General features: G+C 33.4%; 3 protein-coding genes across 3 annotated transcripts; 1 reads left to right on the top strand and 2 right to left on the bottom strand.

The window, feature by feature from the left end:
- Window positions 1-4,383: 4,383 nt before the first annotated feature.
- HELRODRAFT_174787 (hypothetical protein) lies at window positions 4,384-8,537 on the bottom strand (the record flags this gene model as incomplete). The annotated part of the gene is made up of 4 exons (XM_009022229.1): window positions 4,384-4,645; window positions 4,811-5,076; window positions 5,629-6,494; window positions 8,513-8,537. 4 exons carry the CDS (start codon window positions 8,535-8,537, stop codon window positions 4,384-4,386), a joined length of 1,419 nt encoding a protein of 472 aa, XP_009020477.1.
- A 3,967-nt stretch (window positions 8,538-12,504) lies between these two features.
- On the bottom strand, window positions 12,505-17,720 carry HELRODRAFT_192266 (hypothetical protein). The gene is made up of 12 exons (XM_009022230.1): window positions 17,627-17,720; window positions 16,887-17,169; window positions 16,548-16,611; window positions 16,188-16,281; window positions 15,876-16,082; window positions 15,637-15,790; window positions 15,137-15,307; window positions 14,937-14,978; window positions 13,724-14,235; window positions 13,369-13,420; window positions 13,105-13,203; window positions 12,505-12,828 (listed from the first exon to the last, which is right to left on the bottom strand). The coding sequence occupies exons 2-12, from the start codon at window positions 17,122-17,124 to the stop codon at window positions 12,770-12,772; spliced, it is 1,692 nt and encodes a 563-aa protein (XP_009020478.1). The 5' UTR covers window positions 17,125-17,169; window positions 17,627-17,720; the 3' UTR covers window positions 12,505-12,769.
- Window positions 17,721-17,955: 235 nt separating this feature from the next.
- On the top strand, window positions 17,956-19,176 carry HELRODRAFT_132438 (hypothetical protein; the record flags this gene model as incomplete). Its single annotated transcript, XM_009022231.1, has 1 exon — window positions 17,956-19,176. A coding segment is annotated over one exon (1,221 nt), but the record flags the coding sequence as incomplete, so codon positions are not given.
- Window positions 19,177-19,483: the final 307 nt, after the last annotated feature.

Below are 19,483 nucleotides of genomic sequence, written 5' to 3' on the forward strand. Positions count from 1 at the left end.
CTCTTTCTCTCTCTCTTTCTTTCTCTTTCTGCAGCATTCGGCTATTTGGCCTTTAAAAATGACCCAAGTTGAACGCAAAATTTCGACCGAATGTTTGTCCAGGATCAGACCAGGTTTATATGTGCACAATTACTTTTTATCTGGGAAGACTTAGACAAACGCTGCAGCATTCGGCTATTTGGCCTTTAAAGATGACCCAAGTTGAATGCCAAATTTCGACCGAATGTTTGTCCAGGATCAGACCAGGTTTTAGATGAGCCGATCGGTGAGGTTTCTTAAAATTTGCCCACACACACACACACACACACACACACACACACACACACACACACACACATATACACAATTTTATATGGTGAGAAAGATAGAGATAGAAAGAAAGAAAAAAAAAGATAAAGAGAGAGAGAGATAAAAAGAGAGAGAAAGAGAGAGATATAAACCAACACAAAATGTGCACGCACTAATACTGACCTGGGGATTAATTTTCGTCCATTCATCATTCACTAGGTGTCATCATTATATATATACATATATATATTGATATATGTATATAAAAGAGAGAAAAAAAGAGAAAGAGGGAGAAAAAAGAAAAGTGAAAGAGAGAGAGAGAGAGAGAGAGAGAGAGAGATTGAGTGAAATAGTAGTAAATCGAGAAGTTAATGAATTTTAGTTCTCGTAATGAAAGTGTGAATTGATTGAATGAGCGAGTGAGTGAATGTTTAAAATAATAAGTTAAATTGTATGTTAAAAATGATTGAACAGATGAAAGAATGAATGAATGAATGAATGAATGAACGAATGAATGAACGAGTGAACAAACAAACGAACGAACAAAGACTTGTTACTGCGGACATAAAGAGTGAACTTAACTTGATGAAAAATCATCGTCATACTTTTCCTCCTCGCTACCGTCATCATCATCATCATCATCATCTTTCTTATCATCATCATCATCATCTTTCTTATCATCATCATCATCATCATCATCATCATCATCATCATCATCATCATCATCATCATCATCATTACTATCACCGTCATCATCATCATTACTATCACCGTCATCATCATCATGATCATCAGAAGAGTGACATCAAAGACTTTTCATTGGTCGCTGAAAAAGCAATCGTGCGTTATTTATAGTTTTCCTAATCACCACGTGTACCATCACGTGATCAAAAAACAGAAGACCATTTCCGGTTTATTGTGTTTTTATTCTTTTACTATTTTTTTTTGTTTTTTTTTCAATTTTTTTCTCTGTGAAACTAAAGGAAAATAAACTATTTGTTTTAAGCCGTCAGCCTTAGGATTATAGACAAAAAGAATTTAAAAAAACTACTCACACACACACGCACACACACACACACATACTCACGCACACACACACACACACAAACATAATTTACTTATGTACACTGTTTGTATAATAGAATGTGGATGGCATTAATCAAATTACTTAAGTTACTGTACACTGCAAGGAGGTATTAATTATTCATCCGTTCGTTCATTCACTCATTCATCATTTTATTCATCCTTTTTTTGTCTGTTCATTCACTCAACAATCTATCCACCCATCCATTCATTCATTCTTTCACTCACTGGTTTGTTCATTCTTTCATTTTTGTGTGGATTCTTTCATTTTCATTCATTCATTCATTCAGTTTATCACATACTAACTAATTCACAATTTTGTTCGTTCGTTCATTCGTTCTTTTATTCATATTATTATTCATTCACGCAATCATTCAAAAACATCCTTATTTAACCAATCAATTAATCAATCAATCAACCAATCAATCATTCATTCATTCAATCTATCAATCATTCCCATTCTATTTTTTGTAAAATCAACAGTATTATAAATTAATCAATCACATATTTTTTTCTTCCATACATTTATTCATCAATTTATTTGTTTATTCAGTCGTTCATTCATTCAATTTTTCTTTGATCAATCAATCATCCATTTATTCGTTCGTTCATTCATTCATTCATTCATTCATTCATTCATTCGTTCGTTCGTTCGTTCGTTCGTTCGTTCATTCATTCATTCATTCATTCATTCATTCATTCATTCATTCATTCATTCATTCATTCATTCATTCAATCATTCATTCATTCATTCAATCGTTCGTTCGTTCGTTCATTCATTCATTCATTCATTCATTCATTCATTCATTCATTCATTCATTCATTCATTTATTTATTCATTCATTCAATCATTCATTCATTCATTCATTCATTCGTTCATTCGTTCGTTCGTTCATTCATTACGCTAATGTATGCATCGACAAATGATGGCTATTTATCTAGATTCTAGTTTCCAGGAAAACGAAATATAAAAAAATATTTTTATCTGGGCCATGATCGTTATCATCATCAATGTCGTCGTCGTCATCATCATTATCATGGTAATCTTCATCTTCATCACCACCATCATCTTTGTCATAATCATCATCATCCTTATCATCGCCATCATCATCAGTACTTTTATGCGTACAACAACATTAACGTCAACATCAACAAAAGCCAGAAATAACGGAGAATCAACGTTACCAAAGAAACTGAATTTTCTGCTTCCCTTTCCGCTTTATGGAAGGAGCACGTACGACGGCTGTAAAATTTGAAAGCAAAGAAGAAGCGAAAATTTTATATCTATGCATGTATGTATGTATGTGTGTGTGTATGTATGTATGTATGTATGTATGTATGTATGTATGTATGTATGTATGTATGTATGTATGTATGTATGTATGTATGTATGTATGTATGTATGCACGTATGTATGCATGCATGTATGTATGCTGAAGTGTTTATTTGAACTGTATGCTGTATGCTGTGTTTATTTGAACGTATGTGTGTATATTTGCACAAACATACAATTGTATTATAAGTTAGTGTACTCTGTATGTTTTGTATAAATACAAAAAAAACTTTTATACTAAACATTTTTTCGAAATTGGAGAACATGGGATTGTAAAAGAATGAGAAGGTCTGCATTAGTTGATCAACACCCATGACTGATATTAAAAATGATGATGATGAAGAAGAAGAAAATGATGATGATGATGACGAAGAAGAAGAAGATGATGATGACGACGACTATGATGGTAATGGTTACAATAACAAGAAGAATTAGAACATAAAAAGAATATTCATAGACCGGCTAATTAAAGGGGAAAAAGAGATCTGCTACTATACTATATCAAAACCTCCTCCTTCTATTTAAAAATTCAGCGCCTCATCATTATGACGTCACGACGACATCGTCACGGCGAGACTTCATGACGTCACAAATTACTGACCGCCATTTTTGAAGTCACTTAGGCCATACTGAAAAATAGGCTTGCGTGCAGAAAGCTAATGCATCCATACGTACGTACACACACACACACACACACACACACACACACACACACACACACACACACACACACACACACACACACACACACACACACACACACATACATACATACATACATACATACATACATACATACATACATACATACATACATACATACATACATACATACATACATTACATACATACATACATACATACATACATACATTACATACATACATACATACATACATACATACATACATACATACATACATACATCCATAAACTACTATAATAACAATTATAATGTTGTCGTCAATTTTTCAAATTTAAATTTTATTTTTTCGTAAAATATCTTTCTTTTGATTCGGATTTGAATTCTTCATTCATTCATTCACCCATTCACTCATTCATTCATTCACTTTTTATTCATTCATCCAACCATCCAACCATCCATCCATCTTTCTATTGGATACTACATCGAGAATACATACATACAAAGGCCTGCATGGTTTCTTATCAGCACACGGCAGGAAGCTCTCCACGCGGTCGGCTGACAATTCATCTTGTCAACAACAAATCAAAAGTGTGCTTGGCCAGTTGGTTGGTTGGTTGGTTGATGAGTTGGTTGGTTGGTTGATGAGTTGGTTGGTTGGTTGGTTGATGAGTTGGTTGGTTGGTTGATGAGTTGGTTTATTGATTGGTTCGTTGGTTGATTAGTTGGTTGGTTCGTTGGTTGATTAGTTGATTAATGAGTTGGTTGGTTGGTTGGTTAGTTGGTTGATTGGTTGGTTGGTTGGTTTATTTGCTGGTTTTGATTGGCTAGTTGAATGGCTATTTTTGATTGGTTGGCTAATTTTTTTCAAACCAATTCAAGCGCGCGTTGAAACAACAACAACAAAACAACAGAATAATAACATTAATAATAATAATAAGAACAACTACCACAACAATAAAAATAATAATTATCATTATAATTACTATGAAAATTATAATAATAATAATAATTATTATTATAATTACCATGAAAATTATAACAACCCACTTTGTTCCTTTGTCATAGCGAGACAAACTATGGGATGCTCTACTACGGATCCGGAAGTCGTCATGCTGACGTACCGGAAACAGCTGGCCACGTGACCGGAAGTTGAAAATTTAAAACATTCAAAAGTCACGCTACTTCCGGTGGTTTTTGCGGGTTTCCGCTCGGCCACGAACGTCAAAGTTTCAGTGTCATTGACGTTGTAAGCCCTGATGACGTCAGAAGAGTTTCGGCATGATGATGACGTAAATCTGATTGGTGATGATGATGATGTCGATGGTGGTGATGATGATAATAATGACGCTTACACCATTCAAACTCATTCTTTTCAAATGATTTTATTTCCCACTAACTTCACAAACAACAGTAACATCATCATCATCATCATCATCATTATCATCACCATCACAACTCACCTCACGCTGATACTCTTCTCACACGGAAACACGTGATTCCTGTCCAGGCTGACCCTGTACACGTCTTGCCGGAAGTTGACGGCCATGACGTCACTGGCCGCCATCAATGACGTCATAATTTTGTTATCATTGTAATTATTATTTCTTTTATTCCCATTAAAACGGTAGCCCTGATGATTGAACAGGGCATTTTTCAGCAAGGAACAGCCATTCTTAACATCGCAATTGCAGACATTCTTTCTTCTCCCTCTCATCTCTCCATCATTCTTATCATCATCATCATCATCATCATCTGCATTGCTACTATCGTTATCAGTATTATCACTACTACCATCATCATCATCATCGTCGTCGTCATCGTCACATCTGACTAGAGCAATTTGATAAAATGCCCTGCGGTCGAACACCTCACAAGGAAATTGAAATTTTTTGACGTCATCATCATCATCATCATCGTTATTATTATTATTATCGTCACCATCGTCGTCGTCGTCTTCTGAAAATTTTTTCTTGCTCCGTAAGAGTTGTCCTATAGAGTTGAAACGGATGCTGTGGACTAGCAGGACATCATCATCATCATCATCACCACCATCATCATCACCACCATCATCATCATCATCACCATAACTTCCTGATAATGATGATGACGGTGGTGATGATGATGATGTAAGTATTGAAGACGTCGTTGATGATGATGATGTTGGGTTATAACTTTTCCTAAACAAGCGCAACTCGTATCTACGAGATCTGGTCGAGTTTCCGTTAAAAATTTTTTTGTGATCATCGTAGCAGCCAAAATCGGTTCTCCGGCTTCTAACTCTCAAGGTCACGGGCCCAGAGAGAGCAGGCGATTTTACCGGAAGTGTTAAATCTATAACAGGCCACGTGACCTCTATTACGTCACTTCCGGCAAGTTCATTTCCGTTTCCGGTGTAGATTTTTAGTAGGTATAGACCTGGTTTGTTTACAACGCCGCAAGATATTGTCAACTCGCTTGATGTTATGTTTCGCGGGAGGCGCGTCTGTAGTATTATTTCGTTATTGTTGTTTTTGTTGTTGATGTTTTTGTTGTTGTTGTTGATGTTGTTGTTTTTGTTCGTGATGTTTTTGTTGTTGTCGATGTTGTTGTTGATGATGTTGTTGTTGATTTTTTTGTTGTTGATGTTTTTGTTGTTGTTGATGTTGTTGTACTTCAGGCGCATTAGAATCAACATGGTTTCAGCATTAGAGCTGTACGTGTTGCTTTGATTTTCTTTGACGGATTTTGACGACGATGCTGTTGTTGATGATGACGATGTTGTTCTTGTTGACGATGATGATTTTGTTGTTGCTGTTGTTGATGATGATGATAATGGTGATGATGTTGTTGATGATGAAAAAATCGCATTCCTGCCATTAACTGAATTCACCTCATCAATAACGTCAAAAATTGTCTTATTTTTACGATTGTCCGAGTAGCTGTTATTGTTATTATTATTATTATTATTATCTTCATCATTATTAGTATTATTATTATTGTTGTTGTTGTTGTTGTTAAGGATGACGTCATCGTAGCCATCGAGTGAGTACGTAACTACTAGATTCCCTGAGTAAATGATGTAATGACTCGGAGCGCTGATGGAGAGAGCTCGCACGTGATGAAGACGATGAAGATGGAGAAGAAGCAGGAATAGAAGGAATGAAACTGTGGTGGTGATAATGATGATGACGATGATGATGATGATGAAGAGGAAGATGATGACGATGATGGGGGCAATAATGATGATGATGGTAGGGATGATGTCACGGTGATGAAAATGATGATGAAAGTTTAATAAAAAAAAACCAGAGAAATGATGATGAATCAAAAAATACGCCTTAGACAACGTTTTGCCATAAATAATAAATATAAGTCAAATATACATTCACATACATGCCTGCATGCATGCATACGTACATATACACACACACATTCATACACACACACACACACACACACACACACACACATTCACACACACTCACACATATATACCAATTTTTTTTTACAAAATAAACACACTAAAAACAGCTCGAAGGATTATAAATAATGACGTAAGAAAAGAGAAAAATACAAAAAACATAAACAAAAAACTAAAAATAAACTAAAAAAAACTTAACCGGGAGTTATACACCTTTCGTTTTTCCATGGAGAGACGATAATATATGACCGTAGATGAGTTACTTGAGCTTTTTATGTTCTTTATTTTATGTTTCTAAATGTGTGCGTGTGTGTGTGTGTATGTGCGTGTGTGTGTGTGTGTGTGTATGCAACAGTATAAAAATAGTATAATATTGCTTTTTATTGACTTATACCTTTGACTAACTTGCTCGTAATTGAAATGATGCTCTTGAAAATACATACATACATACATACATACATACATACATACATACATACATACATACATACATACATACATACATACAAACATGCAAGCATGCATACTTACACAAACATACATAGAAAAAACAATTCGACGTTGAAAAGTATTTTTTGAGCGATAAATAATTCTCTTCCCCACATTTTTTTCTTTGTTTGCTTGCTTTCCAGAGGGGATTGGGAGTAGAAAATGAATGAATGAATGAACGAACGAACGAACGAACGAACGAATGAATGAATGAATGAATGAATGAATGAATGAATGAATGAATGAATGAATGAATGAGAGAAAGAGAAAGAAAGATGGAAAAGATGCCAGAAAGAAAAGAGAGAGAGAGAGAGAGACCTAATTAAAACATGTGCACATTCGAGTAACAATTAAACCAGTAGGCAAACAAAGAGCAAAGAAACGAATAGGCAAACAGACAAACAAAAACAATATAGAAATACAAACATTGATATACGCAAACATAGATATGTGTAAAAATAGATATAAGCAAACATGGAACTGTGCAAACAAAGATAAGCAAACATAGACAACTAATCCCACTTCCTCATATACATCATCGTTCCACGTCAGGGCAAATATTTACAAAACCATTGAAAAGTTGTATTATATATAACTCTCTGTTCTCTACACTCTTTACGCTCATCATCATCCTCATTTTATCCTCCTTATTATCGCCATCTTCTTTCTTATTATCGCCATCTTTTTCCACATTATCGTCATCATCTTAGTCGTCATCATCATCGTCATCACCGTAGTCATGGCACTCAGCATCACCATATCAACATCGTTGAGGTAAAAATAATAATAACAAGAAAAACATTAACAAAGCAGCAATAACATCAATATTAATAAAAATAATAATGATAATAATAATAACAACAATCGTCATCATGATCGTCATTAGCGTCCCCACCTATTTAAGCACGTCACGTTTGATTAGGATCGTAAAAGTGATTGCTACGACCAACAACAACAACAACAAAAACAACAACAAAAACAACGACAATAACATTAATAATAATAATAATAATAACGTTATTATTATTATTTTTTATTATGAAAAACGCATCGCGGGCGAGCGAGATTGGCTAGAGTAACGCGCGTAATAAAAATGTAATTATGAAGAATCTACGTATTCAAAGTGTCAGTGAGTGAATGTGATGATGACGACGACGATGATGACGATGGTAATGTTGATTATTATTATTATTATGACAAAGATGACGACGATGATGATGATGATGAGGAGGAGGAGGAGGTTAATAAAAGCACTGAGAAAAAAATTTCTAACCTGTAGCATAATAAGTTATCGCCATGATGTCAAAGCTTTCAGCCGATCTTGACCAAATTTAAAATGAACTTTAACCTTTCCTGGCCCAATTCAAATGAATTTTCAACTCTTCTGACCCAATTAAAATGAAATTTGACCTCTCCTGATCTAATTTTAACAATCTGGTCCTGATATTTTCAAGTCATCTTTTATGATTGCTTGAAGACCTGATCATCTACCAGAAATTCCAATGAAACGTGCGTTCAAAACCTACTGCTATATATTATAGTTATTAATATTTTGATATATTTAAGGTATTTGTTCATTCATTTATTATTAATTCATCATTAATACAACTAACGTAGAAAGGTATTTTTTGCATTGAACTTTCTGAAAAAACATTACCATAAAACTAAATAGTGAACTAACAAACGAACGAACAAACGAACAAACAAACGAACTCTACTTAAAAACGAAATTGAATGCGTCAAACGCAATGCAAGAAAAATTACGTCCATCCATTCGCATTTGCATGCGCTAAAAGGTGGCTGTACAAACATGCACGTACATATATGTACACACACACACACGTTTATATATATATATATTATATATACATACATATATAAGAAAGTCTTTAATGTCATACATTAAAGTTTTTCTGTACGCTTATGGATATCAGAAGAGGGATATATGTGATATGGTTATCAAAAGAAGGATGGCTATGGCGAAAGGTGCTTATGCTGAAATGAAAAACATCCTCACCAACGGTAAAATCAGAATATCAACTAAATTAAAACTGTTAGAGTGTTACATTTTTCTCTGAGCTAGCTTACGGCTCCTGGACAATTTATAAAGAAATGGAAAAAAAGATTAACGCTGCTGAGATGTGGTTTTTGAGAAGAATTAATTGAAAATTAGTTGGACCTCTCATACTTCGAGTGAGGATGTATTAAAACAGTCCGGTTATGAAAAGAGGAAATTACTACAGATAAAGGGGCAGTTGAAGTTTTTTGGTCACATCATGCGGAAGGAAAGAATGGAAAATCTTAACTAATGAAAAGATTGCAGGGAAAAGAAATCGCGATCAACAATGAATCACATTCGTGAAGTCTTTGTGTCACCTGTTGAATATCACCACATTTCAACTACTACAAAGTGTTAAAGATCGGGTTTTGCGGTGGTCGATGGTCGCCAATGTCCTGAAAGGAAAAAGCACGAGAAAGAAATTGTTTATTTAAAATAAATGTATAATAAACATACACCAAAAAGTGTTTTACATGTTTTTTTCTATTAGAACCACCAAAAACAACAACAATAATAGTAATAATAACAACAATAACAACAATAATTCAAGTAATTCATTAACAGTCCCAAAGATAAAAAAAATTAGCTAAAGAACAGTTGATGATAGGCGATAATATAAGAAACTACTATATGCCTACATATAATACATGCATATATATATATATGTATGTATATTTGCAGTAATTTATGAAATCTATCGAATTCTTAGCGTTGGATAGTTTTTTTGTTACACTTCTCAATATTTCTAACCAAATTCTTGTCGTCACTATTCGTTTTATTAAAGTTAGAATAATATTCAGTTTTTCAATTCATTCTCGAGTATGTAGGACCAATTTCGATTCTTCAATCAACTTCATCACTTGTTGCACTTTATATAGGACATTTGTATTGATCTCTGTCCCTGTGATTAGCATTTACTGTTCTCAGAATTTGACAGAAATTTGGTTAGAAATATTGATAAATGTAATAAGAAAACTATCCAAAGCTAGAAATTCGGTAAATTTCATAAACTAACGCATTGATTATGGTCTTTTACCAGCATATATATATATATATATATATATATATATATATATATATTATATATATATATATATATATACACACATAAACTATGTATATATAAACTATATATATATAAACTATATATATGTATATAGATAGTTTTGCATATTTATCTTTGGCCACCATATAATAATTAAATATATTATTATTAAAATATTATTGATATTACTACACCATGTTATTATTATTACTATTTTTGACAATGATGTCATATTAATATGGTAAGCTCAAAAAACATGAATAAAAATAAACATTTTTATTTAAAAAAAAATTCCATTAAATTCGATAATATATCAATAGAAATTAATTAGTGAAGTGAAACGGAAATAAGCATAGAATCATGTAAAAAGAACAAAGAAACAACAGAATCAGAATCCAAAGGTCAATTTAAAATTAAATCGAAACTTCCAAATATTATCAATATTATTATTCAAAGATAGAAGGATGAGAATTAAAGAAGAATGAAAAAAATGAATAAAAAAATGTTACCAACGTCTCGTCCCATTCATTCAATCAATCAATCAATCAAAAAGCTTAAAAAAAACCTAATATAAATAAAAGTTTTACTATATAAATTTAATTATTTAATTACATTTTTCAAACTAATTCCTTTAATTTTTTTCACTTCCCCAAACGCTGGTTGTTACTACAAGATATGAGAAGAATGAATGAGTGAATGAAACTTCTATATTTAAAAACTAACCAATCAATAAATCAGTGAATCAATCAATCGATCGATTGATTTATCGATCGATAAAAAAATGAATGATCATTATAGAAAACTATTGAACTGATTAAAACTATCGACACAAAAACACCTCAACGAATATTAGAAAGAAAAGTTTTTTAATCGGTCAGTCAATCAATCAATTAATTTATCCATCCAATCAATCAATCAATCGATCAATCAATTATTCAATCAATATATTATCCAATCAAAATCACTTAATTACTTAAAACTATTTAATTCAGAAAAATTCAAATCAGAAAACGAATAAAACGCTAACCAGGGCCAACCAGACTCCGTTTAAAATCAGAGAAAAAACAAAATAAAAAAGCTTCGAATAGGGCCACAATAGCAGCAACATTAAGAGGGAAAATAATAATAATAATAATAAACAACAATAATAATAAGAAGAAGAAAAGCATTTCACGGGGTTAAAATACAAATACGCGTATATATATACACAAAATCACCAAGTTAAGCAATAACGTAAAAAGAATCATTCATTAGTTAATAAAAAGAAGGTCTCTAATGTTTGTTGTTTATGATGAAAACCAACGATCTATACTACTGAATAGCAACAAAATAATAATAACAATAATAAAAACAACAGTTGCAGTCTTAGCAGCAATAATAATAATAACGACAATAATAATAATAATAATAATAATAATAATAATAATAATAATGGGAACATCATTTTATTTTCATCATAAATCACACGTTAAAAAAAATTGCTAATGAATTAAAATTTACATATTTTAACATATTTTATATATTCAATCGACAAAATAAAATTCAAAATAATAAGAAATGACAAATAAAATGAAGTTTAATAAAAATTAATGATGATGATCATAATAACGGCAATGCTAATCGTCGAAACGACCTCACATTACTTACAAGTATGAGATGAATTGGAGACGAATGGCAAAATGATAATCACAACAAGAATAATAACCACAGACAGCATAATAATAATAATAATAATAAAAATAATAATAATAATAATAATATGAACTACCAAAATAATAATCCAGCGTCGCCCCACCGATATTCATTCGATAATAAAAACAACAATAACGACGACATTAGCAACAACAAACAGTCACCAACGACAGTAGCATTGAAAAAAGACACATTAAAATGAGAGAGAGAGAGAAAGAGAGAGAGAGAGAGAGAGAGAGAGAGAGATACATATAAAGAAAGAAAGAAAATAAAAATGAAACACGAGGCATGAAAGAGAGAAAGAGAGAGAAAAAAGAGAGAGAGAAAAACCAAAAGATAAAGAAAAAGATAGATATACAGACATATAGCTAGATAGATGAATATATGGATGGAAAGAGAGGAAAAGAGGCAAAATAGGAGGAATTAAAAAAATTGTTACTTCGATATTCATGTACATATTTATGTATAAAAAATATATCAAAGATGTACAATAAATATAAAATTATGGTTATTTATGTAAAGTAGTAGTAGTTGTTGTTGTTTTGCTGCTGATGATGATGTCATCATCATTATTATTATTACTATTGAAGATGGTGATGATGGTGTTGTTGAAGACACCGATGTTGTTGTTGTTGTTATTGATATTGTTGTTGTTACTGATGGTGGTGATAATGATGATGATGGTAATGATATTGATGATGATGGTGATGATGATAATGATGATGGTGATGATATTAAAGTTCGAATTTCACTTCAATTTGTCTGCCATCTATCTTTGTGCCATTCAAAATTGCTGTATATAATATGGTGTTTGTTTAATTAAAATTCAATTAATTAACTGAACTGAAAGAATGTATAAATTAATGAATGAATGAATGAATTAATTAATTAATTAACGAACGAATACATAAGCGTTTGATAAATTATTAATTAAGCGAATTGATTAATGAATATATAACGAATTAATGGACAAACAAACGAAAGAACGAACGAATGAATGAATAAACGACTGAATAAACGAATGAATGAATGAACGAACGAATAAATGAAAGAAAGTTTAAAAACTTACAAACAGCTCTTCTGGCAGTATCAGCATTACTGAACCTAACAGAGCCAATTCCTTTAGACTTGCCATTCTCCATCTTAATGTCAACGTACTGTATGTCGCCTGTTGTATTGTTGTTTGATGAATCAATTGCCTTACTTCTTAACTGAGTGATTGATTGCTTGGTTGATTGGTTAGTTGAATGATTGATTGATTGGCAATCATTTATTCATTCATTCATTTATTCATTCATCTATTTATTTATTCAGTCATTCATTCATCCTGTACCTGCTTCCTTGAATCTATCTTTCAAGTGTTGCCATGTTGTACTGTATGGTAACTGTACGAATGCATGCATAAAGGAATGAATGAATGAATGCATGAATGAATTAATAAATGAAAATAAGATAAAGATAAAAACCCTCCAAAAATATTTAAATAAAAATTATACAGATAGAATGAAACACAAATTTACATAAACATAGAAAAAAATATCAATGAGACGAACAAAAAACATTCCTATAAATAAATCAAAACACACAAACAAACGAACGAACAAACGAACGAACGAACAAACAAACGAACGAATGAACGTAAAAACAAAACAACAAAGATGGCGAAAAAGATAAAAAAAGCAACAAACATTTTTAACAATAACAGTAGTTCCATCTCCATGCTGCCTAGCCATTCCACCACCACCACCAGCGTACATCTGCTGCTGATGATGATGGTGAGGAAGATGATGAGGAAGATGATGAGGAGAATTATGGGAGTAGTAGCCCCCATTGTGATAGGAGTTAGGCAGGCGTGGATTCGCAAATCCAAAATTAGGATTCGGCCAGTTGTACGACCTCAACTCATTCAGGATGTTGAAGCCACTGCCGCCACTTCCGGCATCCATGCTGACACCTGATTGGGCAATATTTGAGAGCAAGGCACCGGGGTTTTGTTGCTGTAAGGGGTTGAAGTTTCTCGAGGACGGGGGCAGCGGGCACATGGATGAAAGCGGACCGCCAATGTTGCTGTTGCGCGGGTAGCTGTTGTAGTTGTGGTGGTTGTTGTTAGTGGCCGATTGCTGTGTGGCCGCTGCTGCTACCACTGCTAACGAGTTGCCTGCTGATGACGGCTGGAGGGGGCTGGCGTTCAGGAAACCACCTGAATTTGATTGGTTGGTTGGGGTTAGGGTTATGCTTGTCTCTTTGTGGCTCTTGAAATGTTCTTTGTTATGCTTTGAATGGATGGAAGAATGAATGATGGATGGATGGCTCATAAGAGGAATATTACATGAATACAGCACGGTGATGTCCCGCGCTGGGCTGCCAAAAATGAAGAAAATGAATCAGCGAGACCCTATCTAGCACACGAATTAAATGTTACGGACCTGTGAGAGAAAGCTGACCAATCAGACTTAATTATGCTAGTAAGGTAGTGCCTCAACGTGATCAGACTGAGCAATAAAAATTCTTCACCTATTACCTTCCACCTATGAGAGTGCTGCCGTGAAAAAAGATGAGATGCAGAAACTAATTGCATGAGGATTTGGTAGAAAATAGGCAAGCTCATTCGTCGCACTTAACAAGTTTCACTTCAAAATGCTGAAGCATGTTTATTATTTTATTTAGAAAAAATTGTGCGTGTACACAAGTTCTTGCACATTTTAATCAGGTGGCGGTTTTAGTCATGCCTATCAAATTCTATACCGATCCGCCAGACCAGGAAGTTTGAATATTGAATATTGAATATGAAGAGATAACTGTAATGAATATCACACAAACACACGCACGCACGCACACACACAAACGTAGACTCACGCACTCATCACATGCGCAAACTCAGACTCTCACTAAACAATTTACCAGATGCTGTAAGGCTAATTAGCTGGCTTAGAACCATGGCATCTGAATGAAGGAATGAAAAATAAACGAATAAATGAATGAATGAATTCGTAAAAGACAAACGTGTTAATGGACAAAAAAATTGATTAGACAAAAAAATTAAATTGTTAAAAGCACTAAATAGTCCCCCTTTTTCTTTCAAAAATTGCAAAACCTCTTACTAGCAATGTGGCCAACATTGAGCAGAGGTTGACCTCCAACACCCAGCCCGATACCCACTCCTTTTAATCCGGCAGGGAGAATGTTAGGGATGAATTGCGGGGAGGATTCAGACATCTTGTCCATTCGTACGTTCATTAGTCGTTCGTACAGGTACTGTCCATTAAACATTGCTGTGCAGTGATGTGATTACTCAGTTTACAATAACGCTACAGAGTGATTGGTAAGTTTAAAATGATACTACAAAGTGATTGGTAGGTGTAAAATGATGCCACAAAGTGATTGATAGGTGTAAAATGATGCTGGAATATGATTGGCCAGTTAAAAATATTGCTAAGTTATTACAGGCTGCATTATTTTACTGATCAATTGTCGGATTTGTTGTTGAAATGTTGCCACATTGTGATGGATAAGGTAAAAATTTTTGCTTTGTTGAACTAAAAAGCAAAAAAAGAGCTTGGCTAATAGTTGCTAAACTAAAAAAAAGTAAAAAAGATCTAACTGATGGCCTGAACAGCCTCAATGGGACTCTCATATCGAATGGTAGCCATTCCTCTACTGGAGCCCTCCTTGTCGACTTTCAAGTCGACCTGCAAGATACTGCCTGCCATTATAAACACATCCTTCAGTTTCTTCGCCGTCACATTGTAGTCCAGCTGTTGCGGAGACATTATTAACGGCATTTCATGATTGTTGCCGATCATCAACCAAAAATTATAAATAGAAACAAAAAAGGCTAACGTTGGCAATGAAGATCTGGTTGGTAATATTCTCAGTATCGATGCCCAGCTGATATAGAAGCTGTAGGCCAAGACTGATGGAGTTGGTAGCATTATTAATGGCTCCACCAACAGCAGTGCCGCCCATAACGCCGTTCATGTGGTCATGGTTCATGGAACTTGATGGATTCTGCAGCTTCCCATACTGTAGCCTGTCTTTTTCCTTTTCCTTATTTGTTTATTAATTAGTTAGTGATTAGTGATTCCATTTTTGGATATCTAGTTAAATATGTAAAATTGCTTATGATTATATTAATAATGATAAAGATTTTACCTCTCTGACGATAATCTGTCGATTTTTCAATTCAGTTTTGTGCAACAGTTCTATAGCTCGATCTGCCAGCTCTCTACCTTTAATCTCAATCACCCTTCGATTATAATTTATATTCCTTCCTTTAATAATAATAAGAAGAAAACAGTAATAATAACAATTTTATCAGAAAAATTATTAAAAATACACATTTATAAAATTAAAAGAACAAGAATATATAAAAATGTGATTATTATTACTTATCTTGTTTTAAAAACTGGAATCATTAGAAATAAATGGTGAAGTTTAAAAGCAAGTTTAAAAGTAAATTTTGATCAGAATAATAGATATAAAAGTTGATTATGATAAATAATTTTTCCTCACCCAGCCCCAGTACTTTTGCCGTCGATTCCCTCGTAAATTTCAACATAACACACATCTGAGCCAACTATTTTAATAAAAAAGAATAAATAAATTTAACTCTTTATCGAATAATAATGAAACAATCAGCTAAAATTAAATTATTATTATTCATTAATTGACTGATTAGCTCATCTCTGAAATCATGTCGTTATTTTTAGCACATCTCTATAATGAAATCACATCCCAAAGACATTCACAAATAAACACACTCAAAACACAAAAATAATCACAAACACTAAAACATACAGACACATAAACACACATGAAGCCAACACATGCAATTAAAAACACAAAGGAGACCTTTATCTTTGAAAAGGTCCTTCAAATCTTGCCACCTAAGATCATATGGAATATTTGAAACGTGCAGTCGAACTTTAGTAACATCTTTAACGCTGCTGTTGTTCATGTTGTTAGAATTAGGATTAGTGTTATTACCACTACTACTACTATTACTGACAATGTTGACGTTGCTAATTGTGCAGCTACTGTTGTTGGAGTTGGTGCTGGCACTGCGAACACTTTGATTTTGATTGGACATCTTTTCTCATTAGGAGTTAACTAAATTACCATTTAAACGTGCAAGCTGTGTGGGTGTAAAATATTTCATATTTTAAGTTTTTAACAAATAAATTTACTTTTAATCTACCATTTTAATTATGTTAATTATGCTAATAATTAATAATAGTCTACTAATTTAATGCTGTATGATGTTATAGTTATGGTGATGGGGAAAGTCATACAACCAGCAACCACCACAATTACCAATTTCATTTTCTAAATTTCATTCCTAGTAGTGTTTTGCAATCAAATCGCGCAAATAATGTCGGCCGGCGTAAATTTCCTCGTCAATTTTTTTTAACTTTGCACCTGCCAATCAAACAACGAAAACCAAAAAACTGACTTTCAACATAAAAACCACATTTTACTGCATTCCCAAGCGAGCGACAAATCACAAAACTATACGGCACGTTTTGGGGCGAAAATTTTTAAATTAGGGAATTAATTGAAAAAATTTGAAAGAAACAAATGCACTAACTTACCTGGAATGGTGGTTTTTCAATTAAATTAGTGAAAAAAACGATTTTTAAGAACAATTTTAACGAGGAAATTATAACATCTAGTTGCCAAAAAATACAAACACAAGAAGACGGCAACTAGAGTCATAGATTGACAAAATTGTTGCATTGATATTTTTTCTCGTTTTATTTCACTTTTATTATTAATTTTTATATTTTATAAATAAATATGTAATAATAAAAATATAAGTTAAATCAAAATGTTCAGAAATCATTAAATGTAAGATTCTGTTGAAAATTAGTATTAAATTTTTCTATGTAAACAGATACGATATTAAAGACACTAGTTCAACATGGGTGTTCCAGGTTTCACCACGTACTTGGATAGCAACACCCACATTTTTCTCGATTTCAGATTAAAAAGTACTAAAATAATTGTCGACGGAAACAATCTGTTGCATTTTTTGTACAATTTATACCAAATACCATACCACTACGGCGGCGATTACACGATTTTCGCCGATACCTGTCGACAGTTTTTTCTATCTTTAACAAAATGTTTAGTCCTTCCCTACGTTGTTTTTGACGGAGCCTACGATCTAGACGGCAAGAAGTTCAACAGTTCCCGTTTGAGAGCCGCCAAAAAAGTGACAGCTTCACTGAATAACACAAAAGATGGCTGTGCGTTTGTTGTGCCCTTATTAACTCAGGAAATTTTCAAAGAAATCTTAGACGAATTGTTGATAAAGCACGTCACCTGCAATTATGAAGCCGATGATCAGATCGCTTCACTGGCCGCTGAGTGGAAATGTCCAGTCCTAACGAATGACAGCGATTTCTTCATTTTCGATTTGCCAGGTGGCGTTATACTGTTGGATTATTTGAATATGGCCATCAAAACTGATGAAGATGGCGCTTTTTATATGGATGTTCAAATGTACAGTGCTGAAAAGTTGAAAAAAGTTATGGGGATTCACGATCATTCATTGATTCATCTGTTTGCCACAGTCATGGGAAACGAGTACATACCTGGTTCCACATTCGAACAATTTTTCAGAAAGTTAAATTACTTCAGTCATGTCCCGGGCATCAAACTCAATCAGATCCCCAACGATCGACGAAAAATATTCGGCCTCTTCAAGTGGTTTGCACTGAAACGAAACATTAAAGCAGCCATCAGAGACATTATGTTCGAACTCAACTGCAACACAGATGAAGAAAACAGGATTAGAGCTTTGATAAATAAATCAATTGAAAAATACAGCATCACAAACTGCTACATACATGTTATCTTCAACGACTATGATGAGGTCTTCACATCTGAAGATAATTTTTCTAAAGTAGATACAGGTAAATTGATCAACAATCATAATGAAAGTGCACCTGTCTGCTTTAAAATGCATTTCAATCAGGGAGCTCTCAATTCTAAACTAGCAAATATTTTTGTTTCTCAGAAAGTTCTCTTGCAACCTCAAATAGAAAACAGGACAGATCCATCATCACATGTTTGCAGCTCCAAAGTTAGAGAACTTTTATATGGACTGCTTTTGAAAAGTGGCCCAGAGGGCGAACATGAAGTTGTTGAATTCACAAGGGGTTATTCGAGATTGGACAAAATGAAAACGAAACCAAGATGGAAATTTTCAAATGGAGATGATCTACCGGTCCTGAAAGACGTTTATAAACTGCCGGCTGATAAAAAAAAGTTAATTTTTTTAGATTTATTTCCTGAAGGTCAAAAGTGGTTTGTGGATTATCCGGAAGCGGAGCAGTTATTTCTAGCAACGCTGATCTATTGCACCACTCACGCCAAACCTAACTTAACGAAATTCCACGTTTGGTCACTACTAATAGCGTTCTACGCCTGTGGAATCGTGAAAA

This window comes from Helobdella robusta (genome assembly GCF_000326865.2).
Source record: "Helobdella robusta unplaced genomic scaffold HELROscaffold_31, whole genome shotgun sequence".
Classification (NCBI taxonomy): Eukaryota; Metazoa; Annelida; class Clitellata; order Rhynchobdellida; family Glossiphoniidae; genus Helobdella; species Helobdella robusta.